General features: G+C 33.7%; 2 protein-coding genes across 4 annotated transcripts in view; one reads left to right on the plus strand and one right to left on the minus strand.

The window, feature by feature from the left end:
* Nucleotides 1–1,904: 1,904 nt before the first annotated feature.
* Nucleotides 1,905–22,493, minus strand: LOC111049959 (glucose-6-phosphate 1-epimerase). The gene is made up of 8 exons (XM_039420542.1): nucleotides 22,070–22,493; nucleotides 21,773–21,824; nucleotides 17,931–17,989; nucleotides 17,033–17,189; nucleotides 15,162–15,342; nucleotides 13,438–13,594; nucleotides 10,320–10,471; nucleotides 1,905–4,757 (listed from the first exon to the last, which is right to left on the minus strand). Exons 1-8 carry the CDS (start codon nucleotides 22,137–22,139, stop codon nucleotides 4,749–4,751), a joined length of 837 nt encoding a protein of 278 aa, XP_039276476.1. The 5' UTR covers nucleotides 22,140–22,493; the 3' UTR covers nucleotides 1,905–4,748.
* A 201-nt stretch (nucleotides 22,494–22,694) lies between these two features.
* LOC111049960 (FERM domain-containing protein 5) overlaps nucleotides 22,695–26,539 on the plus strand; it is a 68,329-nt gene continuing 64,484 nt past the window's right edge. For all 3 annotated transcript variants that reach the window (XR_005570420.1, XM_039420540.1, XM_022336167.2), the window contains exon 1: nucleotides 22,695–22,958. Coding sequence is in view for 2 of the 3 variants with exons in the window: in XM_039420540.1 (XP_039276474.1) it covers nucleotides 22,863–22,958 (96 nt within the window). In the remaining variant the exon portion in view is untranslated. The remainder of the gene's footprint in view (nucleotides 22,959–26,539) is intronic.

The following is a 26,539-nucleotide window of genomic DNA, read 5'->3' on the forward strand; positions in this document are numbered from 1 at the left end:
ATGAAGACTAGTTGAATTATTGAAAATACTGGACATATTTCATTCCCTAAATAGTTGCTGTCGAACCATCATCATCTGAAATTATTGGATTGAAGCTTTCACAATATTTTGCTTTCGCAATACAATATTGGTTCTAAAATGCCATTAATTTCAATGAACGTTTTTCTGTAAACGAAACAATAATCCAGAACAATTACGACGGTATGTAAAAGTTTGTAGTCTATTAATAATATTATTACACCCAGCAGCTAAACCATATTAGATATACGTGCCGGTGATTGTAAATACTGTATCATTAGTTCCAGTGGATTTACCGTACTGATAACTTTGTAGCCTACTTGAAAGCTTTTAATTAACCGAGCTAAATATAGTTACAGTGCTTTTCATTTTTAAGCAGTACATATACTATATTCATTATACAAAGTACCATGTATACAGAACATTATAATAACATCAATAACACCTATTTCACCGACTGAAGCGTAATTCTTTACGTTGAATTTTTTGGCGAAATGGTGAACGATCAGTCACAAAAATCTTGACGTTTCTGTTTCCTTAGGGTCAAACCTTAGTGGAACGATATGTTTCAACCTTCCAAGGTTGAACGATATGTTTCTACCTTTGCCGCTTGCTTGAAGGTACCTTTGCTACCTTAGCTTGGAAGGTTAGAACATACCCACTCCACTATGTTTTGACCCTACAATAAGCTTTAGGCAGCGGTGTGAAATGAGCTTGAATACTGATCTCACGCGATTTTGATAATTCTTATACTATTAAACGAGCAATTTCTGTTTATATGTTTGTATTTCACCGGATCTCGAAAACGGCTCTAACGATTCTCACGAAATTCAGAACATAGTAGGTTTATAATATAATAATTCGATTGCACTAGGTCTCATCCCTGGGAAAACTCGCTGAAGGACATTAAAAGGATTTATTCATCCTTGGAAAAACAGCTGACAGTTTCGTCGTCTTTTGATGATGGAAGTGAGTGAGCGAGTGCATGTGTGTTGGACTGAGACAAAATTATGACTCAGCTGTTGAACTTTTGTAATCATAATCATTCAATCAGGTACTTAGTGCCGGTTAAATTTTAATCCTGATTAATTTCAGTAGAACCAATCAGATAAGCTATATTTTTGAAATGGACTTTTCTGATTTGGTTCACGTGAAATTAATCAGGATTTAATCTCAATCCACTGTGTTTAGATTAGAACTCTGTATGAACTATAAATATATTATAATTTTTTCTTTCGTACCTATTATATTTTAAATGCTTTTGTACCTACTCCAGAGCGGAGCTCGGTGCCCCGATATTGATTGTTAATCTACCATTGTAGATTGTGCTGCGGTTTCTCCCGCATATATTGCTGAGCGAATTATGTTGTATCTGAATCATATTTATTTAATCATTCAGAATTACACAACTTACAGAATAATTTTATTCATATGGGCTTGTGCCCAGTGCGCTGATTCAGATTTTCAAGCTGCATGAGGCTCACTACAGAGGAGCGAAGATCTCCAAAGACCTATGATCAGTTTTGAACCAGTTGACTGGACACAAGTTTCATGTTATAAACTACGGTACCAGCACCACAGCTATCTACAGATGTTGTCTAATAACATCCCTAGTTTTTCGGTGTGTGGGCGAAAATAAACCAACTGCGCATGTCTGACTGATGTATTCCTGAATTACAACGTGCTAGCTAGTTGACACAAATTGCTGGATATTCCTATGCAAGTAGCGTCTTGATGCTGAGGAAGGAATAATCAGTCCAGGGATCAACTTGTGAGACTGTGACAGTAGATCTGAGGGAACTGCCAAGTTTGCATCTGCGTTTGTAAATTACATACGGTACGTGAAGTAAAGAAGAAGGTTGATTCAATTAAAGTTGATTCACTTGTCTTAAGAACAGATTTATTAATATCAATTAAAAACAAATTTCACTAATAACATTTCAATCAACTAACTGCAAAATTAACAAAAAAGTATAACATTAATGACTGATCATCAATATTATAAAATTGATGAGTCTTGAGAAACAGGAATGTAATTCTCACTGTAAACATTCATTGTCATTCACTACCTGATCAAGGAACTATAGCCTACTTCAACATTTCGAATAATTATTCAACAATGGAATAATTTTATGTTACTAACGCCAGTTTAATTCATTGTAAATTACGGTAATAGATTTTTTGGAATCGTGGAATGTGTAATAATAGTATGAGATTGATACTTTTTGAAAGTATGAGGATCATTGAAAAGTTTTATTTTTGAAATAGCTATGAATAGTTTATGATTTAAAATACAGTATAATCGATATTGTAAGAAACTGTATTGTGTATTAAAACAGTCATCACTTTCAACAAAATCAGACCAACAAAATAATGCATTTAACACTTTATTAAAACGATTTTAGCACGTATAATGAGATGAAAGAATAATTTCTTGTAATTTTTTCAATATTACTGTATTATAGAAGAGGACTATTATTTTTGTTTTATCAAACTCATAAAACTTTTTATCAGCCTAATGCTAATTCAATATTATTAGTTCAACATTTTCTTGCATCTTTGGATATTTTATTTGAATTAGAAGTTTGGAAGAACCAGCTTTGAAGAAATACCTTCACAGTTCACATTTCATTTTTCGAACTCAACAAAAAACAATAATGTTGTATATATAGTGTATGTAAAAGAAAAGACAGGGATCTATTTACTTATAATCAGGCTTTTAAAAATATATACAAAACATATTTAAAACAAGTCTTTGATAATATTACTCTACTCTTCACTATCGATCTTGACTATTTACTTTAGTTTCTGAATATAATATACAACATGACCTAGTAGGTACTATAATATAGTTATTTTATACTGTATTATTAAGATAATTCAATACAACCAACTCTGCTAAGCAAGACCCCAAATGAGGTAAAAAACTGTTATATTTCAGAAGAGTACAAAACCTACAATTTGATACCTCTCCATCAAAAATTCATCACATTCAATTATTAGAAATGAATAACTTCATCAATCTAAGCTGATATCGTACATTTAGAACTTCATTGATAACCAAATACAAAAAACAACATTTTTCATAAATTAATGTTGAATAAGATAGTACATACTAGCTTTGATTATGGATACATCAAGGTATTATACTATACTAAGGTTTACCTTAACGTATTTTAGGATACCTTAGGATATTAAAGGATAACTCAACGTATCCATAATCAAAGATACTAGTCTGTATCCTCACAATGCAAACTATCTCAGCGAAAAAGGAGAGAAAAATATGTATAATTATCACTATCTTTTTTTCTTTAGGGCTACTTTTGAATATACTAAGAACCCTTTTTAAAATTAGCCGAAACATGCCCAGAATAATTTTAAAAAGGGTACTTAGATTTATAGTTCTCACTCCCTGGGATTTGTTTTAAAATTACCGGTACCTCACAAACGTTTCGGGGTTGATCCTATGAATATTCTATGTATCAAGTAGCTGAAAATTGAATCATTCATAGAATCAAACAAATTAACAAGAAAAACAAAAATTGTGCGATATGATTTGTATAATCGATATAATATTACAGTTGGGGAACGTCGACTCTTAACACTGAGACACATGATGTATGTTTATTGTTTTAAATTAAATACGGATGATATACTTAATTATTGAGTTTACAGAGGCAAATGGTAATCGCATAGTGCGGAGATAGAGGAGAGGTAGTACGGATGTAAGAGTGCTGGCATAGTGAGGAGATAGAGGTGTCTCAATTTAACACAAATACATACATATGATACATGTTGGTGGCACCTGCATGATGAGGTGGTCGAGATAGATGTTTACCGCGCGGCTTACCTCGACCAACTCAACATGCGGGCGCCAACATGTATTATAATATGTATTTGTGTTACATTGAAGCACTTCTATTTCGAGATCGACCTCTACCTCCGTAAACAAAGCCGTAGTGCATTCGTGTGACGTCAGCACAGGTAGGGCTCCTACACCTACACCTATAAAAATTCTTTGATTTTAGGTGATCTATATCAGCTAGTTTTTTTATTGGTTTAGGAGCCCTACCTGTGCTGACGTCTCACGAATGCACTACGGCTTTGTTTACGGAGGTGGTGCCATAACACACAATGTAGGCTACTTGTGTTACATTGAGGTACCTCTATCTCGACCTCGACTCCTATCTCTACCTTCTCACTACGCGGTTACCCCGCTTTGTAAATACACTGACATCAACGCGACGTTTACAATAACCTCTTGATTTTTTAATATTGCCATCTGTTGTTGAAATTGCCAAGGTGATATCAATGCTGTATTTGATGATAATAACAGTCTAGAAGTAGATAATATTTTGTTTCGAGTATATTGTACTACAAATGCGTATCTTGTTGACCAGAATGTATCAAAGGTTGAGGGAGCAAAGGCTGCAGTCGGAGTGCTGGTTGCATGGCGGATGATGTGCATGCGCAGAGTTGAGAGTGGGCGTGGCCAAGGACGGCGGCGCATGCACAGAGTTAAGAATGGGCGTGGCCAAGGACGATGGCGCATGCGCAGATGACTTTTCGATGAACAGTCGGTTGTCGCCCATGCAGCCATACAGCCAGGGGGCGCTCATCGGTGCCCACTGGATTAGAGGGGTGCAGCTGGCAACCGCCCCTCCTCTGCCCCCTCCCCCTCTGCGGCTCACCGCCACCGGCCCCCCTCCGGCAGCTGCCCCTCCTTCCACTCACATCACCTGTCACAACACAACAATATTCGCTTATCAGTTTTCAATTATTACAGATTGAGACGTGTACCAATAAGACAAAGAGCCGGTTGCACAACTGCCGGTTAAATTTTAATCGTGATTAATTTCACGAGAACAAGCCTCTGATTGGTTCTGGTGAAATTAATCACGAGTAAAATTTGACCGGCTGTTGTGCAACCGGGCCATTATAATCGAAAATCCAAATTAATCGCTATTATCTACCTCAAAGGGTCTCTTCACACTTGAAATACGTTCTCCCAACGTTAGGATACAAACACACTGGAAGCGGAGCGTGGCGTGGCGTTCTAGAGTGATGCTTGGCTCGTTCATGATACACACAGGAAGAGTCTGAGAGTCAAGCGTCGAGGGCTTAGAGAATGGCGTTGTCTATGATTACACAGACATTACTTTGTGAGAATATTTTTGCTTGAAGTATTGGATATTAGCTAAGCCTGCTAGGAGAGAGTGGGTTAATGAAATTAACTTAGATCGTCGACTATTTAGAGAATATCACCATCTGCTTACTGTGTTAAGAAAGCATGAGTCCCGATTATTTGAATACTTTTGAATGAAACCTTCGATTATATTTTGACGAGAGTGAAGCCTGATTTGGAAAAACAAGTCACTAATAATTGAAGGAATCCAATAATCTGCTGAAGAAAGACAAAAAACACTAAGGTCACCATATTTCATAGGAATAGAATAGAATAGAATCTTTATTGCATCAATATCTGAGGTCATCAGATACAATACAAGTGTCAAATATATACAACATGATACAAAATAAAAATATATTACATCAGTAAGTTACACTATCAGTACCCTATGATAATATGTCACCTGATTTTCAACTTATAACCGAATATTCCTAGCTAATGTATAAAAATCTTCAATCTTGTTTAAAGGGTTAGCTGCTAAGAAACGTTTCATATGAATTTTAAAAGTTCCATTCTCCATATTTCTAAGATCTTCAGGAAGTGAATTAAACAATTTTATTGATAAAAATAAAAATGTTTTTGTGTACTAGAATAGGTATAGCGATAAGTAGTCAAATTACCCCTATTTCTAGTGTTATGGCTATGAACTACCCCCTGCTCCACAAACTTCTCCAAATTCTCCTTAACATAAAAAAGGCTCTGTTGAACAAATATTGAAGGTAGAGTCAATATTCCCAGAATTTTAAAATGCTCATCACACTGTGCTCGCTTAGAAAGCCCACAAATCAGTCTGATAGCCTTTCTCTGTATTCTAAAAAGTCTACCACTGTGTAAGCTCTGGAACCCCAAAGTATGGTGCCATATGACAGATGAGAATTGATGTGACCATAATAAATCACCTTTAAAACATCCAAACTGACATATGACCTCAGTTTTCTAATTAAGAAGACTCCCTTATTCAGCTTGCTAGCAACAATGTCAATATGCTGGGACCAACTAAGGCAAGTGTCAAGTGTGAAGCCCAGAAACTTTGCCTCTTTCTCCTCATTCATAGTCAGTCTTCTATTATAACTGATAGTCAAGTTCTGAACTTTATCAGAGTTTACACATAATAAATTTGAATTACACCAGCTTTCGATCGAATCAGCCAAGTCCTGGGAAGCTTGACTCAATGAAACTACTGTGGGAAAGCTCAGAAAAACACACAGATCATCCGCAAACAAATAGCTTTTGGCTGGAGGGTTTACAATTGTTGGTAGATCATTTATATAGAATATGAATAATATGAATGAAATGGTTTACAATAGCCTTACTTTTGATTTCAAGTGCAATAGGTGAATTTTCTCTTTTGAATAATTAAATAATACACATTGCAGGGGAATTTGGGCAAACATTAAATATACTAGTGTAATAGATGGTGGGAAAACGTAGTAGAACAAGTGCAATTATGTACAAGAGTAGACCACTAGTATGTACATTAGTAGGGCACTCGAGCTTCGACGCTCCGCTCGTAGACACTCCAAAAAACAAACAAGCTTGTTCCAAAGTTTTACGCCACGCTCCGCTCCGCTCCGCGAGTGTTTTAGCTCATTACTTAACATGATATTGTTCATGACGTTCCTCAACGCCACGCCACGCTCCGCTTCCAGTGTGGTTGTCCCCTTAAATCTGTCTCATTCACATTCGTAGCTTGGATTTAACATTGCGAGATAGGACGTATTTCAGTGTAGCGTAGCTAAGTGTGAAGAGACCGAAAGACTACTAGGAACAGCTAGGATTTTTTACTGTGGCCCAAATGAGAGTTTTTTGCTTGTGCGTGGGTAATGTAATGAGAGGAGCTGATGGAATGCCTACCGGCGAGCGGGATTGTCACCCACGACCAAGCAGAATGAAGGATGTAACGCCTTAAGCTGGATTCACACAAAACAGTATCAGTGTCTGGATCCGGCTCAGTAAAAATATTCTTCCGATGAGTTATAATTATTGGAAAAATATACGAGGGCCATTTTTTCAACTTCCGATCACATATCATAAGACACAGATAAGTGGTAGGGGGGTGATTTTCACAAAGCTGAATAGCTTGTCATTTCCACCAGACGCCCTGTGTTTGGTGCGGCCAGATCATCAATATTGTTGTCCAGTTATAGACCCCAAAACATGGCCGCCTTACTTGAATCTCCCGCCAAGTGCTAGTTGCATAGCATAACTCTAATGAAGAACTTGTAATACAAGTCAAGTTTACACAGGAAACGTTATGAGTTGTTACGTTAGTTAAAAGCAATTCCGGAATCGTTGTGATTCAACTCGGCCTCACAGTGCCGGTGCAACCAAAGGGCTTCTCCAGCAAATCAAATGCGATCATTTCGATCACCGAACACACAAACCTGACTTGACCACTAGTAACTTCTACTTTTACCCCAAACTAAAAACATGACTTTGAGGGCAGAGCTTACAAACTAACGAGGAGCTCCAAAACAATGTCATAGCCCACTTCAACTCATCTGGTGGTAGAATTGTGTGAAGGGTGTCTTGGTTGGCTGGTCCACTGGTATGACAAATGCCTCAACCTTCAAGATGATGGAGAATAATAATAAGTGTAAGTAACTTCAAGTGAAAAAAATCATTCTTTTATAAACATTCGTCTTTAATTTATGGCAGATCGGAGGTTGATAAAATGACCTTCGCAACTCTTTTGAAGTTGAGACACTTCCAAAGTGTTCAAACTTCAACAGAGGAGTTACAGTGTTTCGTCATGGAAAAGAACTAATATGTGAGAATCCAGCTTTTGTCCACTCGACCAGAAAACCTGTCCGGAAAACAGGAGCCAGATTCGATTCCAGCATAGGCAAATATTATTTTTTATTTTTTCACAGTAAATTTTAAACAATTACTCACTTTTTGGCACTAAAGAATGAAATGCATTTCACTTCTTAGGAGAAGCTTTCTTAGTCCGTCGCATTAGGGGGCATTAGTTTCTGGTAGGTTTAGCCGTGTGGATGCAGCCTACCCTTGATGAATGATTTGACTTGATTATGTTGGATTTATCTGGTTTCTCAGCTCAAAATATGCAAATGAAATTATGATTGAAAATATCAAGTATGAATTTTTGTTAGCTCGAGTAAAATGTTATTGGAATAGTTGTAGGCCTATGTTGACTCAGCAATTGCCAAATAGATAAGAATATTAGTCGTATTCATTGATTCATACAATAAGTACATCATCAAAAAGGTACCACCTAAAAATATTTAGGTGGAATATTTTCTGTTTACATTAAAATTTACAATGTCAGTGAAAATAATTATTTATCAAATAATTTGATAAATATTTTGATAATTATTTTTTTTAAATTATCGCTTCCATCAGTTTTCAGTCACAAAACAAGCAAATGTTGTTCACCTGAGTAAGCAATGCTATTCAATCCAACTTCACTGATCAAATTAGGTTATTGTTGATTACTTTGATAACTATATAGAATGGCTTCTTGTCTCGTTGAACTAAATTGAACAAGATATGATTTTGATTAGTCCAATTATTTTCACTGACTTTAGAAACGTTTATATACATAAAATGTGGAATAATTTCACTATAGAATGAGTATATTAATAACTAGCCGTCAGGCTCGCTTCGCTCGCCATATCCATCTAGCCAGGGGGCTCCGCCCCCTGGACCCCCGGCTGGATCGTCCAAAAATGAGATCAGCGGGCACGCTTCGCTCGCCTGCATTTTTCATTTGAGCATGCTTCATTCCATCAGAAAGTCAAAGTACTGAGAAAACGCAGAAAAGCTGAGAAAAACGTTGGAAAAATGCTGATTTTGGGCGTATCTTTGATGAAATATTAAAGACACCTTATCACAAAATTTCTAGACCCTAGCTGAACCTCTGTACCAAATTTGAACATTTTCTGTCTATTACTTGATGAAAGAACTAAGGAAACGCAAAAAACGCTAATTTTGGGCGTATCTTTGGCGTTATTTCAAATTCCTTCTAACAGAACATTATTAAACCCCAGCTGAGCTTCTGTAGTAAATTTGAACATTTTCTGTTCATTTGTTCTCGATAAAGCTGAGAAAGCGCAAAAAACGCAGATTTTGGGCGTATCTTTGGCGTTATTTCAAATTCCTTCTAACACAACATTATTACACCCTAGCTTAGCTTCTGTACTAAATTTGAACAATTTCCGTTCATTTGTTCTCGATAAATCTGAGAAAAAGCAAAAAAAAACGATGGAAAAACACTAATTTTGGGCGTATCTTTGTCGTTATTGCAAATTCCTTCTAACACAGCATTATTACACCCTAGCTGAGCTTCTGTACGTACTAAATTTGAACAATTTCTGTTCATTTGTTCTCGATAAAGCTGAGAAAGCGCAAAAAACGCAGATTTTGGGCGTATCTTTGGCGTTATTTCAAATTCCTTCTAACACAACATTATTACACCCTAGCTGAGCTTCTGTACTAAATTTGAACAATTTCTGTTCATTTGTTCTCAATAAAGCTGAGATTTTGGGCGTATCTTTGGAAATTTTTCCAAATCCGTTCTTAGTGCGCCTCTAAAGGGCCAACTGAACATAACTACCAAATTTCAACGTTTTTGGTCCGGTAGATTTTTAGTTCTGCGAGTGAGTGAGTCAGTCAGTGAGTGAGTGCCATTTCGCTTTTATATAGATAGATAGGTATGATGTTTGAGAAAATGGGAACAATAAAAAACCTGAGAATCGATTTTTATTTATGGATCTTAATAAAATCAAGTATTTAAGAGATTTAAGTTCTAGTAATACGATCAAATCAAGAGATGCATAATCTGTAGCAGAAATAGAATAAAATGACATTTTTATTTGTTGACGAGGCAAAGTCAAATGTTGATGAGATAGAAGTAAGGTGTTTGAGTTGGTTGGGAGAGGATGGAGACGTGAGGCTGTCGATAGAGTTGAGTGGAGAGGCTTTTTGAAGGAGGTCAAGGCTCTGAATGAGTTGTAGCGCCAAGGAGTAAGTATTACCAATTCATTCGAATGGGACTGTCCGATTTTATAATTCAAATTATGTGATAATTCACTGCTCTATGAAGAGAATTTGAAATAGAGTGAATATCTCAACAAGTGATTGATTGATTTACCTGTAGAATTTGGCTAGCTTCGAACGCAGTGCCGGGCAGAAGGACAACAGGACTGGACACGTGACCTGACTCCACGCAGATCATATTCGGATACTCGTCATCACCAAAGTCGGAAATCTCTTTCGACTTTTCCACCCAAGGATTCCACACAACTGCAAAAACGAAGAAATATATTTTTCCTACAGTTACGTTGAAAAGTGGCCATTGCTGCACTGATTACAGAACGCAAAGAATCACTTTTCCGCTCTAGTGCGGGAAAAATTTTTCTGCACTCCAGATTTGCAACATGGCAACGCAAAATACTTAGTAGGTTATATGGAGTGACAGTGCAGCAAAATCAAAATGAAGTTGGTAACAGTGACTGCTGTGGCTGCTATAGTGAGCAGAGGTGCAACGAAGCACAACGCGCTAATTATTACTATTATATATTATATCGAGGAACAGCACAGTGCCACCACAGCACACACCACACAGCCGCCTCGCCATTCAAACACTACTAAGTTATTTGATGGATTTCAGGCAATTTTACCCATAATTACCCACTTTTCATATTCAATGGTAACTGTAGGAAAAACTTAATGTGAAATACGTGCGCAAAGTTCCTCTGCTGCACTCAAGAAACCATTCCGCCCTCGCCTACGGCTCGGGCGTAAACGTTTCTTTCGGTGCAGCAAACTGTCACTTTGCGCACTAGTTGCACAAATAACTATTTTGTTCTGTTTCTAGCATCTGAATTTTGCCGTTTGGACAAAGGTCTGTCAAATTTTAATCTTTCCAAGAACGCCTTTGTGCGCATCCGAACGAATCAGAGGTTTTTTTTTTTAAAAAGAAGGCTTCTCTGATTGGTTCCCTGGCATTAAATCGGGATTAAAAGTTAACAGACTTTTGTAAACAAGGTGTGAGACTGATAAGTAATTGAATCGAGTGCATGAATAAAAAGTTATCAAGGATTAAAAGTTAATAGACTTTTGTACACCAAGGTGTGAGACTGATAAGAAATTAAATCTAGTGAATGAATTAAATTGAATTTCATGAAAATATCCTTTAAAACGTATGGTCACAGCTTCTCTCGGTTTCAGTTCATCTCGCATCACATTACGACATAACGTAAAAGGGTTCTGTTTAATTATGTTTCGAAGGTTAGGGCCTAGCCATATGAAGCGTTTTTCAGAAGTTTTTGCACTGACGGTGGACGAGTCGGCAGGGCATGAAGCTCTCTGATTGGTTGATTATCAACCGTTCGGGAATCAGCTTGTAATAGTGTGATATTGAGTGGGTATTATTGTAGTTGTTTGTGTGTATCTTATATTATTTTTCAGGTTTTTGAACTGAAATGAACTTTGATTTTACTGTTTGTTGAACCCTGCGTTTTTAGTGTGAGAATTGACACTGTCTTGTTTGAATTTGCTAACTTGTTGCTTAGTAGTCGAAATTAAAGCAATTTTCGTGCATTTTCCAAGTGCAGTTTCAATTTCATGTCGAAAAAGCCACTGTATTTGAAAATTGTACGAGCATTGACCTTTTTGCAGCTTTGGCTTTTCCACTGGAAGTTATGCTCAACGCTCGTGGAGGGGGAATAATTTTCAGTGAAAGGCCACAGTTCGAATTGAGACGTAACTGGGAAAACATGTAACGGTGTGCGAGCCTCGGTCCTCTGATTGGGCCCATTTCCCATTCAGAGGGACAAATTGTTATGTTTCAGTTATCAGTAATTTTTATCTAGATGAATAGAAAACCAAATTTTATATAGTTAGTAGGAGTAGGATCAGAAAATTATTTGTGCGTGTGAGTTCAAGTATAGTGAGTTTTATTAAAGCGTATGTGAGTGTTTCTGAAGATTCCAAGTTTGAATATTGTTGAAATGGTGAGTGCCGAACTTTTGTTGTTTTTCTTATTAAGCTCAAAATTTAGTTTCATAGAATGACCGAGGCCCAAATTTAAATGCAGCAAGTTAGCAAGTTCCAAAAATGTGTAGATTGGTATTGAATATATATTTTTTTGTGAATCAATTGCTGAATCACTTTGTTCTGTTTGAAAATTTGACATCTTACCTGACTATTAATTCGTTCTACCTATTTAGAGTTCAATAAACCCGAAGTTGAATTTTATTAGTATTTTTCATTGAAGTTCCTGGCTCGTAGTTGCTAGTTGCTAAAATAGGTGACAATTAGTTAATGATGATAATCTGTGCATTTGAATGAACGAATTCACTAAAAGCTCCCAACCAATCAAGGATTCAAATCGAGATTTAAAAGCATAATTTTGGTGAATATTATAGAAGAGAAGAAAAACCCCCCTCCTTTTACATTGGTTCGAAGCGGTGGTATAGACTGCAAAAATGTCTATCAAACCACATGTATTTTTATATATTTCATATTTGGAAGATTAATAAATAGAGACTAATATGTCACCGGTTACAGAAATGATGTCAGGTGGGGGTAGTGTTAGATACCTCCTCCTATTACAAGCTTATAAGCCAATCAGAGAGCTTCCTGCCCTGCTAACCCGTCCACCGCCAGTGCAAAAAAATCCTGAAAACGCTTCATGTGGCTTGGCCCTAAACAAGTAGATTGAGGGGTTAGATTTTTGCTTGGATGGCAATATGCTGCTATCATTAGAAACATGTTAGAAATATCATTCGTGATCAGCTAAATATATATTTTGATGAACTGAAATCTTAGATGAAGTGAATGTCAAACATTTATTAGACAAAATTAGGATGTTTACAGGACGTGGTAAACAGAATTAGGTCAATTACTTTTTGAATTATACCATAGAGAAAAGATAGCATAAGAAGATATTCCATGGTATAGGTCGTTTATATTCCAAATTCCAAGCCGATATTTTGTTAATTCAAACCAAATACTGTCTATTACTGTTTTTGCCAGATGAGAATGTAAGAACGGCACAGTTTGAGAGACTACCAGCATCACGAAAAAGAACTACTAAGACTATTGGCTTGAGTAACAATGAAAATTGGAACATAAACGTCAAATGGCATGGGATATCTTCTTATGTTATATTTTCTCTATGATTACAACTTGACTTCAATCTAAAGAGCATATCACCATAAAACTTCTATGATTCATGTCTTTCAACAATTATTGCCTTCACTCACCTGTGTCTGGAAAGTTATATTTTTGTATCCTCATTTTCCTGCCAGAAACGACATTTGTAATTATATGCTCCTGAGGAGTATTCTGGTAAATTCTGTCAGTCCATTCAGAAATCGTCACCGATTCTCTACCTTCCTGGAATACAGCATTGTCTCGCGTCTGAAACAAAAACACTGCAGTTATAATCTGTGTATTCTATCTAATAAGACTGCACATTTATCTGTTTCAAAACTTCAATTCTCAACTTATTGAAGAGGATCGCACATATCTGTAGTGAAAACAATATGTTAGTGAGAAAATGTGATACCAAAGATTACTGAGAGGTAATGTATACTAAATGTTTGCATAGTCGAGCTTATTCAACATAAGGTATAATAACGATGATATTGCTGATCTGAACTGAATAACTGAACTGATCTCGAGAAACGAAAGATGTCAGAATGTGAAATATAATGAAATATTAGAGCTGTTAGTTTTCATAATTCGTTTAAACACAATCTATAATGATCTATTTGCTCCAAGCTATAGATGCAGGTGATTGAAGCTTTTAGAGTCTGATACGCCTCCAAATTAATGTTAATTGGTACTGTGGAATTCAACATCCTTGGAAACTATACCTGTAGCTCAATTTTAATTATCATTCCTAGATTATTGCAGAGGAAAAATAGGAGAATAATATTTAATTTAATACATGAAAGGATAAAAAGGGCGAGGAATTGTTCAAGTATCGCCTCCCTTTTTCATTTTTTTAGACAAAAATCGATAAGAAATCAAATCATATTTTGACACGAGAAGGAAATCAACTTATTCTCAATCATTATTGTTCTTTATCTTTTGAATTATTCATTGAAATTTATTTGCAATAGAAAATAATTTTCAAACGTAAATTGTTGAATAAAACATAAATTATATAAATTAATACTTCATACAAAACTGTACTGCAAATTGAATTTCCTTCTCCAATGTCAACAAAAGAGAAAACTTGAGAGTTGGCAGTGAGTGCAGGCAGTATTCACAGTGAGTGAATTTGGTTCATATTGCTCATTCCAAGTCAATAAACGGATCCAATCAGCTGAATAAATCAACAGGAACTCTACAGCATCACAAGTGGCTCAATTTTAAAACCCTTGTACGATTTATCTCTGTACTTTTTGAGTTAGCTGACATTATATGCTCTTATTGGAGCACTGTTTGACTTTTAAAAATCCAAACAGTGAGCTGTATACTATGGACTTCAGTGGTGCCAAATAAAGTTACCTAACCACATTTTTCATCATTTAATTATATATTTATGCTGTAATATTGTAATGTTCTTTTCTAATTATGTATTAAAATCAATGAAATGGGAAAAAGAATTTTGCATTTTTTATACACAAATTACATAGCATATTGTTTTTAATATTTGATGAACTCTTATCAATAGGTCATGCCTCTATTAATTTGATTGTTAAAAATTTGAAACCTATTACTTTGTGACTGATGGTTTAAATATTAATTATTTATTGATATCAGTTTAAATTTGCTATAACAATGGGCCACTCATTATTTAGCAATGCAGAATGATAGGACATTATCTTTTAATGATTAACGGAAGTGAAGATATTAGTCAGCAATGAATTTATTGATGAGAGTGCTGTGAAACTGTAATGGGATGTGTACTGAGTGCTGTACAATTGTGTTGAGTTTATGATGAGAGAAAATCAAATATGTACGTACAAAATATCACCTTATCTATAAATGTGCAGCCGTGAAGCCCAGTAACCTGACACCTCCTTACGTCGGGCACCTTGAAGTATGTGTGAAGCAGAAGGTTAAAGCTGAATGACAAATCTTTGCTCGGATTGTAGACTCCGATATTGAAATGCAGTTCTTTTTCGCGCAATATTAGTCTATACGTTATACGAAACCTGCAAGAAAAATATATTAGTTCTCATGAGTATTATAGGTATGAAATAATCTGTGACTTGAATGAAAAAATTAACAGATTGAATATTGAATGTTTCTAAAAATTATCAACAAAAATAATATTATTCACAATCCAAACTGATGATTCAATTCAATTGGAATAATAAAGATTTTCTTCTTTGCAACTGGCACATTTTGTAATTTTGATCCTCTCTTCCATAAGCCTAATAAGACATGGAATTGATATTCCTTCAATGTGAAGAAATGCAAAACACAAACCGCTTACTTTTACAATCATTTTGATATTTCAGATTATTCTTTTGAATAATAGGCCTACAGGTTTTTATAAATATTTCACTTCCAAAACACTTCTAACCTGAATATAGTATAATAAAGATTGAAAACTGATAAATTTTCCAGTGATCAATATCAATGGTGTTTTTTTATGTACATAATCGGCGATAGGAGTTCGAATGATTAGAGTTCTACTGTGATAGGAAAAAATGTATATTTACATTGGACGAATCGGAATTTTGTTCATACCACATAAAGACACTTTTTTAAATAGAGTATATAGGCTACTATACTTTAAATACATATTATATACATGATGCTTTATACATATCAGTACGTATTAATGTGCGTACAGACTTTCGCTCTGCTCCGCAACCGAACGTTACTCGAGCAGAGCGATTGATGATCGACCGGGGAGCAAGAGTGGAACGCGAGAACAGCTAAGATCTCCCGTAACGTTCATGATCGGTGCGAGTGAAGCGCGGGGGCGGAGCGATTGCAGAGCGATGGCGGAGCTTGCGCGGAGCGGGTTGGAGGCGCGTATATCTGTACGCAGCTCAATAGGTACTAAAATTTTATAAATATTCGGGAGTTTCAATGATATACAATTATCATCAATTGAAATTTGAGTTTTTTCTCACTGGTAGTTCCAAATTATTGACCAGTAAATTGTTTTCTTTTGAATTGTTCAACATTATTGTGTATTGCTTCCACGTTATAATGACAGTGGAATATATAGTAGAACAGCGTAACCGATTCTCTGCCTTGCCACTGCCTCCTATAGAAGATAGTTCCCAATTATTGACCAGTAAATTGTTTTCTTTTGAATTGTTCAACATTATTGTGTATTGCTTACACGTTATAATGACAGTGGAAAAAAATAGTAGAACAGCGTTGTCGATTCTCTGCTTTGCCACTGCCTCCTACAGAAGATAGCTGATACTGATGTATCTGATATTATTACTTTTGGAAAATGAAGTCTTATTTTTCATTTATTCATTTATTAAAGGTTCATTCTTGTATAGCCTACAATAAATGATATTTAATTCGTCAAGGGAACTATTTTTTTTATTAATTTATAATGAATTTTATTATTTTAAATTGAATATTTCGTTAATCAATTATATTTCTACATTATAAAAAAAAACGATCTTGTAAAATTGTGGAGCTAGACAAGGATAGCGCTATTTTCTTTGTCGAAAGTTAGACAACAAGAATTGCAACACTATTGTTAATCAAATACTGCCATTATAACGTGGACCCTACTATAGTTAGCTTATGAAAGATTTCAAGTTACAATATAAATGTGTACGTTTACTGACATGAAGGAAAGTGAGTTGACAAAAACGTTGCTAAAAGAAGAGAATAAGTGATTGGCATTGTAGGTAGCCTACTCACGGGTAGTTCCACATGGACCTGGTGAGCTCATTGTCCATCAACGAGAATATGACCTCCATGTCGCCACTGGGCAGGCGGTCAGGTGACTTCTCCAAGTTCCATCTCACGATTCGACCGAAGCCGTGTTGCGGTCCGAACGCCCAGAGACCAAATTGAGCTAAAATAGATAATCAACACATCAAAATTCAACACACATTTTATTCCAATGTAAAATTGACCTACTGAGCAGTTCAATAATAGTTTCTTTTTACAAAATTCATATACTGTTCTGTAAATAATAGATAAGTTTTGTGTGATTGTAGTACTATGCTAGAGATTAGAATTCTTGAAGATTTCGGAAAGTTTTTCTTCAAATAATTTCACACAGAGGATACGATATTATTCAAGTAGTTTTATAGATAAAACAACAGTGTGTGTGGATTCTGCTCTATTATTATGTTTGTCAATTCTGAAATTAAAAATATATTGGTGAGATTAAAAACCGTAGACAATTGATGTTCTAGCATTATTATATATATAAAAATGATGAGCTACAGGATAAATATACAAATCCAGATAGTTTCTATATCGAAAGAGCTTGAATTCAGTAACAGAATAGTCCCGTTCTCCCATATAAACTTTGAGATTCATTTGTATTATAACTTCTACAATGGAAAAACCTTCATTTGCACAAATATCGTCACATGACCGATATTGACCTTGAGCAGACCTTTAAGAGGTTGTTTTATAAGGTACTAAGTACACACTCATTGCACATTAGTACTCATAGCTTTACAATATTAGAATTTCAAAAGTAGTAAAAATAACTAATGTTATTCAAAATATTATATTTTCTCTATTTTATTCTCGATTGTGACTCATAAAATTGATGAGATAAATTAAATGGAAAATGACTTACGAAATACAAACGGAATTCCTCCTCTTATCCCCTTTTTACCATCAAAAACTGCCTGCTTGCTGGAATAAAAATACAGAACAAGATTTAAACCATAAACTATGTCATTGAAACCAAAAGATACTTTACGTGAGACAAATAATTCAATCAGCTAGCATCAATTGAATCAAGATATCAATAAGATTCAAGTAAAATTTAATCAAGAATTAACTTGAATTTAATTGAATGAAGTCTGAAGAGCCTGGAGGGATTTTTTCATGGTAAATAATACTAAATAAAATAAATAAATGCTTTATTCAACCAATAAAAATAAATAAATTACATTACAATCACATTCAAGAACACAAACGCATTTCACAATCATTAAACATTCAATAATGAAATAATAAATAAACAGAACCCTATGTGTAGATAAAATAAATTAAATAATACAATATTTAAAAAATAAAATAAAATAGGATATAATAATGAATGATAATAACAATGAAAGGTAAGTGCCCTTGAAGAAATATTAATGGTTCATCCCTCTTTAAGCATAATGCTTGTGCACTACTGAAACTACTTATAAGTTGACTTCATGAAACCATCCACAAACTTTTTTATTTTTTATTTATTCAATTGAAAATATATGCTAGTAAATCGTGAGCTTGAAGGCACACTGCTATTCCAGTTCATTTGAAAATAGATTAATCTAATAGAGTTAAATGATACATATTTTGCAATCATATTTCATCATTAAAATATTGATAACCACTTCAGCGTATATTATATGATTGAATGTTATATGCTGAGAGAAGAGTTATCTACTTATCCTGATGAAGAGAAGACTATTTATGAAAGAGAGCACACTTTCACACGTTGTTTTATTTTAGAGTATCTCAACATTTTTATTACTTGATAAGCTGTACACTTCAATTATGCCAGTTGATGATCTTTGCAATTTACTATTTGCAGTCAAAGTAATATGATTTCAATCTAATCTTAAAATGGTAGGATAAACGTAAAAAATCTATCTCGAAGAATTGCAGTACATTTTTATAAGGATGGAAAGTTACAGCGTTACAGCGTCAAGTATTTGAAAATATTTGTGATAACCACATTTATAGATAAATCGGTTAGTAACTTTTTTAAAAACTAACTCTCAAATGAGCAAGTTTGCATTTGAATAATTTATAAATTAGCCCCATAGTCTTAAACTCGCGATTCTCAAACTGTAAATTTCAATGATCTTTTTAATTGTTTTTAATTGATATAATTGAATTACGACTGTGCTATGAAAATGAATCGATCTGTTCAACTGCCTGATAAAAGATCGAACAGATACTGTACACAATATTGCAAGCAGTTCCCTACTTTTTACATACGTTCTCAAACAGTATACAAAGCTTGAAACCAGGTTCTGTTTGTTTAGGCTACAGTTTATATAATAATAAAAGTGGTTAACAATTTATATTTGTGTTTTTCGAAGCATTATCTAGCCTACTTTTATCTCTGATAATCAAGACATCGAATATCTGTGAGTACGATGGAAAACTATGAAACAAAGAATACATAGAGTGTAATTTATTGTATAAAGTATCATACATAGTGAATAGGTCTACATGCAATAATCAAAACACGAATTATTACTGAAATTTCGGTTGATCTCTGACTGTGACGATTATATCATCTGAAATTGCGACGGTCTGCGGTCGTAATTTCTTGCCCGGCTTGCCATGTACGGCCAGTCGAAATTAAATCAATACAAGATGGTGTCAGCGTATTTCGTCGTCGTAGAATGAAGAAAGGATAAAAGGAAGAGCGGAAGGAAGGAAGGATAAGGTTGAACGGAGGATTGTTTTTGTGTGGAGTATTAGTCATTTGTCGCGGTACAACGGGAAGGAGGAAGAGGAAGAGGTGGTGGTGGTGGAGGAGGAGGGTGTAAGAGGGGGAAGATGAACGCAAAAAGCGGCCAACAGAGACCAAGTGTGCGAGAGAGAGAGTGTGTGTGAGAGAGAAAGCAAGCGAAGCGACACTGCGCAAGCGAGCTGAGCGAGTTTTTTAGCGCGCTTCAGTCGCTTGAGCGCTTTTTGTGTGTGGCCGGGCCGCCGCTTGCCTTCAGCTGGGTCCACCGAACAACGCGCTTTTCCAAATTAATCGGCCGCCGCTTCCCCTCCACCCTCCTTTCCCCAACACCTCCCAACAACACAATCTGACTTCTAACGTCCGACACACCTCTATCTTTCGGCACAAACATCCTTCATTTACTACATTTACACATTCTACACTGCTGTATTATTACCGCTATTACAATAATCGGAAACAGGATGAAATTTTTTGAACAAGGTCTTGATCGATATTTCACAGTAGACTGTATCATATTTTGTTCATCATGCTTCCAAAGTTTATATTATAGGATGAATTTAAACGGACTCTCTCATTATTACAACAATTGTAAATGAAATGGATGAATTTTTTTTCGAAAAGGGTCTCGATCGATATATTACAGTGTTGTATTTTGTTCATAATGCTTCCAAACTTAATAAGAAAAAATTAAACGGGATCTCCCAATTGGATAAATGGATTTTTAAATTCAATAAAGAAATATATTATAGATTTACAAAATTAGAACCTACAGCTATAGTTAGGTGTAATCAATATGAAAGATTCCGTTATTTCTATAGTGTTGATTATACCCATGATACAAACCAATCTATGGCCCAAACGTTCTTCTGTAATATTTTTCTTTCAAATAATTCTAATTGAATTATTTTAGAAGATATATGATGGATTTGAAGTTATGAGTAATAAATAAATTCATTATATTAAGCCTATATTTATCAGTAGGCTATAGTTATTAATATTACTCAGACATTCAAGTGATGTGCAATTTTTTATCAAACTTCATAATTGAAACAAAAATAATGAAGAAACATTTTATTAGTAGTGTAAGTAGGTACTAGTTAGCAAGGTAAAAATAAAGTACTACTTAGGTACTCTATAAAAATTGTTGCATCTCTGAGATCCTTCCTTCAGAAATGAAAAATCAATAATATTTAGTAAAAGGTCTCAATTACATCCTATCATTTATCTTATATTCGAATTGAGTTTCATGAAACAATAACAATCTGGTACTGTAACTTATCAATTTCTCAATGATTTTATTGACACTATAGTGATATTTATTGCTATTGACTATAAAACTGGAATAATTAAGCCATAAACGCCGTTCAAGGTTTGAACACAAATGACTGATGCATTGCAAAACCAAGAGTCAAATATCTCACATAAGGTCACAGAGGAATGAAGTATACTAAAGTTTTAAAAAACTAGCAGAATATAGTGCCTATTCATTTCCATCTTCTAAAACTTATGAAGTTCATAAATTATACAAGTGGTCTTGTGTCAAATTTCAAATACTGTTTAAAAAAAATTATCTAGTATATCTTTATTGATGTAAGTTTAATAAAGAATAAAATAATTTACTTATGTTGGCCTGTCAAGATATTAAGTACGCTCGTCTGAATATTATTTTATCTATATCTTCTGTAACTTATAAAGTTTACGAATTATCCAAATGATCTTTGATGAAATTTCCAATTCTGTATTTAAAATTTATTTTTAATGTTTTTAACGAATAAAATAATTTACTCATGTTGGCCTGACAGGATATTAAGTAGCTTAAATAACTTATTATTATTATGCACCAAAAATTAAATTTTGAATAGTTTTGAATACTGCAACCAAATCATTGAGAAATTTTGTCATAATCTAACTTTTCAATTTGAAAACGGTATATACTTAAGGGTTTGAAAAACATCAAATAATAAAACTTTCTCTTCAAAAGCAAAGAAAATTTGTTTTACCTTACAAATAACTGTTCCTGGTTGTTCACACGCCATGATACTACCGTTGCACCTGAAAAATAAAATAATAATTATTATTATTGATGAATCATTGATTAAATAATTAATTATTTTTCAATAAATAAAATTTAATGCAAAGGGCATGTTTGACGGCAAAGAAAATCGTGTTTTCTCTTTGCAACTAATTCAATATCAATTAAAACTGGAGAATAGTTAACGTAAACTATTGTAAATATCTCAAAAACATGAGTAATAGTTCATTATTTTAAATCATACAATAAAAAAATTAATTCTTACCGTGTAAATTTATAGTACAGGTAGTATTGTTGCCCCTATCCAAAACAACAACACTTGTCGGCGCTGCCATGTTTGAATATGAAACCGCCTGTTCGGCAATGCACCCTATCTTTTGCTATGCTTTTCGGTAGGGGGGGGGGGGGGACACATAAGAAACTTCAATGCAGGCTCGTGAAAAAACTTACGATGTCTTTAAAGAAATATGTATTGACTCCAATTAGCAAATCAACTTGCATTTTCATAAATAGAATCTCATGAACAATGTTCAATCTAACTTTCCGTTATTTGATTATACATAAAAAGTTCCGAACATTCTTCACAATCTGAAAGGTTATACACGTCAGTTGGTATAAAAACAAAAACTAGTCAAATCACGATCTATATTTTGAAAATTGCTTGAATCAAATTGTAAATTCAACTCACAAATGAATATCAATAGTCACATTCAAAATTTTTAAAATTCAATTCTATTAATTTTGAATTGTATATTGTTCATTCAAAAATAAATCATTACGCTTTTCAAGTTTTTAGTAGAAGGGAATATCCTGAACTTGATTCTTTGTTCCATTTTCAGCCATTTGATATTCCATTTCCAGTTTCCGTGACTGAAACATGAAACAGGAACGCAAAATCAGCTGATGCAAAGTGGTGGGGCTGTCAAATCGGAAAGTGACAATCTTGTGTTTATTATTTCAACAGTTCTTGTGGTGAAGAGTAGCGAATGCATGTGAGATTTCAGAACATAATTTTAAATTTAACTTACTTGTGTGAAAGTTTATGAACCTAATACAAAATGCTCAAGTTTGGTAGCAAAAATGACGTTAATGCAACATATAAGTGTACTGTTTGTTTATTAGAGGATACAGAAATTGTGGAATGCGATTTTCAGGTACGTAAGCATAATTTTATGGGTTGCTGTTTTTAGTGATTATAAATAAAAGGCTATATTGATGTCATAAATTTAAATTGAATAGCATTGCATCAATTTGTAAGTTTATTTTAAAATGAATCTTCCACCCGAAAAATTTTACAGTTCCTTTTTTCTTAGTGTAATTCTGAAGTTGAGATGTTACCTACAATTGAACTTGTGTTTTATGTGTATTATTTTCAAGATTCAATCAATTTCCTTTTTCAATTCTCCTGAACCTACCTTTTAAAAGCACATTAGGGTTTTATTCTCCTTACTACAGCTTTTTAACCAGAACATTTGCTTTAATTTAAACTAAGCCTACATGTTCTAGGCTAATTCTAAAACTTACATAACCTACATAACTTATTTATTATTCAGTTAGTAAATATTTCTATTGTAATCATTAGCATTCACCGTTAAAAATAACTTAAAATGGTGTAATTGTTTCGAGCTTAAAGTTTAATTTATTCATGTGCGGTGTACGATTTTAGGTTAGGAATTATAGTGTGTAGGTTATCTCATTTTTAAGCTTAGGTTTTCTAAAGCGCTTCATTAACCATTTGGTATTACTTTTTCTAACTGCAATATTCTTATTTTATTTTGATAAAAATTGTTACATACAAATGTAAAATTATACAATTAATAGGTGACAGACAATTTTTTGTTTCATTTATCTTATCTAAATCTATACTTATCTTTCACAGTGCATGCTTCTATTACATATTATAGGTAATAATATTTTTAGGTAAAAATACCTTTCTTCATTTCTTACAATTCAATGACGGAATCTAAAATGAATTTATTGGGCTTTTTATCGGAACGAAGGAGGTCTGAAATTGGGGTTTAAGGTCTTCCCCCTGGAAAATGTTGGAAATCGCTAGCTGTCTATACCAAATCGCTCATAACATCCACATAATAATGAATAATTTTTATTTATTTATTTACATTATAGTAGTATCTTCCCAAAAAATCGTTGCTATAATATTGATATTATAATCATATTAGAGGCTTATCCAATGAGATGAGAAATCCTTCCAGCACTCTCCTGTAAAATGCATTCGAAGATTTAATTTTTATGTTATTCTGTTCCTCCATCATTTAAATCGGTTCCTCAATCACGTGAGTTTTATTTTTGAGTTATTCTCAAGTGTTAATAATAGTACATAGGACCTGTGAAGCTACACTTGAAAAGAATCCAGGAATTTTCTGTCTTGTTCATTTTACTTTAGTTCAAAAAAGGCTGGACGACTGTTCAATAAAGATTTACTGTAAATATTCTCTTGGTTCATTTTGAACGAAATGCCATAACAATTATTGTAGGTAGAAGATTGAAACAAATTTTAGTTATATTGCAAGTTTGCTTTTTGCAAGGGGATGTAAATTCACCGTCTTGAGTCATGCTGCCTGCTCCTTCAATAGAAGCTCTAAGCAACTCAAGCGTACCTTGAGCACAGATAGAAATTATTCTATGATGACAGAACTGGTCTGAGATTTCGAGCGTCAATTCGGAAAGTTTCCACTTTTTTATTTGAGTCTGGTTTATCCTACTACATATAACTCAGATTTTTTCCACAGATTAATAATTATTGGTGACTAAAAGTTACTTTCTTTTTTATTATTAAACTTTGTGCTTTAGAACCCAGTTTGTTTCTATCAAACATACCTGAAATTTATCCCTAACAAGTATTTGGGTAGTATTTATTAAAATACTTGCAAAACTAATGCTAGCCCATACAAACTTTTAATGTTGTCTTTTTTATTTAGGGCTACTTTTAATATAAATATGTCTGTGACATGTTGTGACAAAATAATTTAAAAGGATACTAAGATTTATATTTTTATCTAAACGTTCAATAATTTTATTTACATGCGGTTTCCGCCAAAACTGAAATAACTTAAGCTGTTCTATATGTACAAGTTTCATTTCTTGTTGAGAAAATAATTTAAAATTCACGAAAAATAAATATAGCTCATAATTCATTATTTGGTTTTACTGTACAGGCCTGTGCTAGAAAATCTCATTATTAGGTCCAATTACTGGTCAGATTCCTAAACAAAGAACATCCAATAAAGGTTGTCAAACAATTTGATGATGTTTTAATTAAATAACTACTTAGATAAATGATGTTTGCATAATTTCAAACAATGAAACCGTTAAAAACCCATTTGTTATTACCCCTATTTGTAGAGGCCGTATTGTTGATCCTTCAAAGCAATCTTAATTTTTAATTGGGTTGCCATTTGGTTAGTATGGTTAAAAATGTCAAAATATTTGTAGAGGTTCACTTGTTCCTTGGTTACACTCTTATCACTATTGAAAGCTATTTTTGAACGCAATGGCCACTTGCTCGGAAATCTTAAATCTGTTACTTTTGATTTTGAACAAAAATTACGTTACTTTTGATCTTTGAGTTGACAAGCTCATAAATTGGTATTTGCAGCTTCTCCTCAAAGTCCTGAAACATTAATACACAGTACCATAAAAAAACTTTAGACTTCCCGCTCAATGTTAACACCTGAAACCACTGTTTGTTGTCAACTAGATAAATAAGCTCGTCTACATAACATATTATAAATGATAGAAAGCGTAGGAAAAATTGACCATCCTTGTCTAACTCCTTTGATGATGCTCAATTCTCCCTCTTCGTTTTACTTATCAGTACTGACGTTACCAAATAAATTTTACCTTCTTTAATTAGTTTAATTGGAAATCATTTTTAAATTATTTTAACATTTGTATGTGTTCGATTAAATTCAAGATTTATTTTACTTATTATCAACTTAGTTCCATTAATATTGTTGTTTCATGAATGACATTCTTCTAATCAATTGAGTAAAATAAATACAAACCAAAACTATATTATCATTTTAGATAATGCTTTGTTAACCAACTGATTAAAATAAACACAACCCTAAACTATATCATAATTTTAAAACAATGCTCTGCAAATCAACTCATTTAAATAAATACAAACCAAAACTTTATAATAATTTTTAAATTCTATAACTCAGTTTTTATGAAATTCTCTTTTATGAAATTTATACTCTGCTAAACAACTGATTAAAATAAAAACAAATCAAAACTTTATAATAGTACGTAATTTTAAAATAACTCAGTTTTAATGAAATTCCAAGCAAACAACTCGCTGCACGGGACCAGACTCATAACAAAATAAAGTGATTCATTGTCTTATCAATCTATGGTCATGGTCATAACTCATAACATAGTAATCAAGATGCTGACTCATGAGTTTCCTTCCTAATTACTACCATTACGATTCCGTTGTCTAACATGATAAATAGCAAAGAACACTACTTTTAATAATTAGTTTTCGATTTTATTTGATAATAGTGATTGTATCTCATCTACTTTGAACAATGTCCACATTTACCATAGAACTAAATTGTAAACAAGTTCCTGATTATCGTTTCTTTCAAGTAATTTTACGGGTTTGAAAATATTTAACAAATGTTTCGCATCAATATCTACATGAATTCAAGTAGGTGGAGTAGTGATGTACTTTTACAGCCCTAAGGAAGGAAAAGGGAAGTGAGGTGGT

Source organism: Nilaparvata lugens, chromosome 2 (genome assembly GCF_014356525.2).
Source record: "Nilaparvata lugens isolate BPH chromosome 2, ASM1435652v1, whole genome shotgun sequence".
Lineage (NCBI taxonomy): Eukaryota > Metazoa > Arthropoda > Insecta > Hemiptera > Delphacidae > Nilaparvata > Nilaparvata lugens.

Excerpts from the sequence above, each read along its gene's own strand:
- LOC111049959 (XM_039420542.1), bottom strand. The coding sequence starts at position 22,139 with ATGGCAGCGCCGACAAGTGTTGTTGTTTTGGATAGGGGCAACAATACT. Across the intron at positions 17,990-21,772 it reads CAGGAACAGTTATTTGTAAG|CAAGCAGGCAGTTTTTGATG; the intron begins GTAAAACAAATT and ends TTTTTATTCCAG. Across the intron at positions 10,472-13,437 it reads ATATAACTTTCCAGACACAG|TTGTGTGGAATCCTTGGGTG; the intron begins GTGAGTGAAGGC and ends TCGTTTTTGCAG.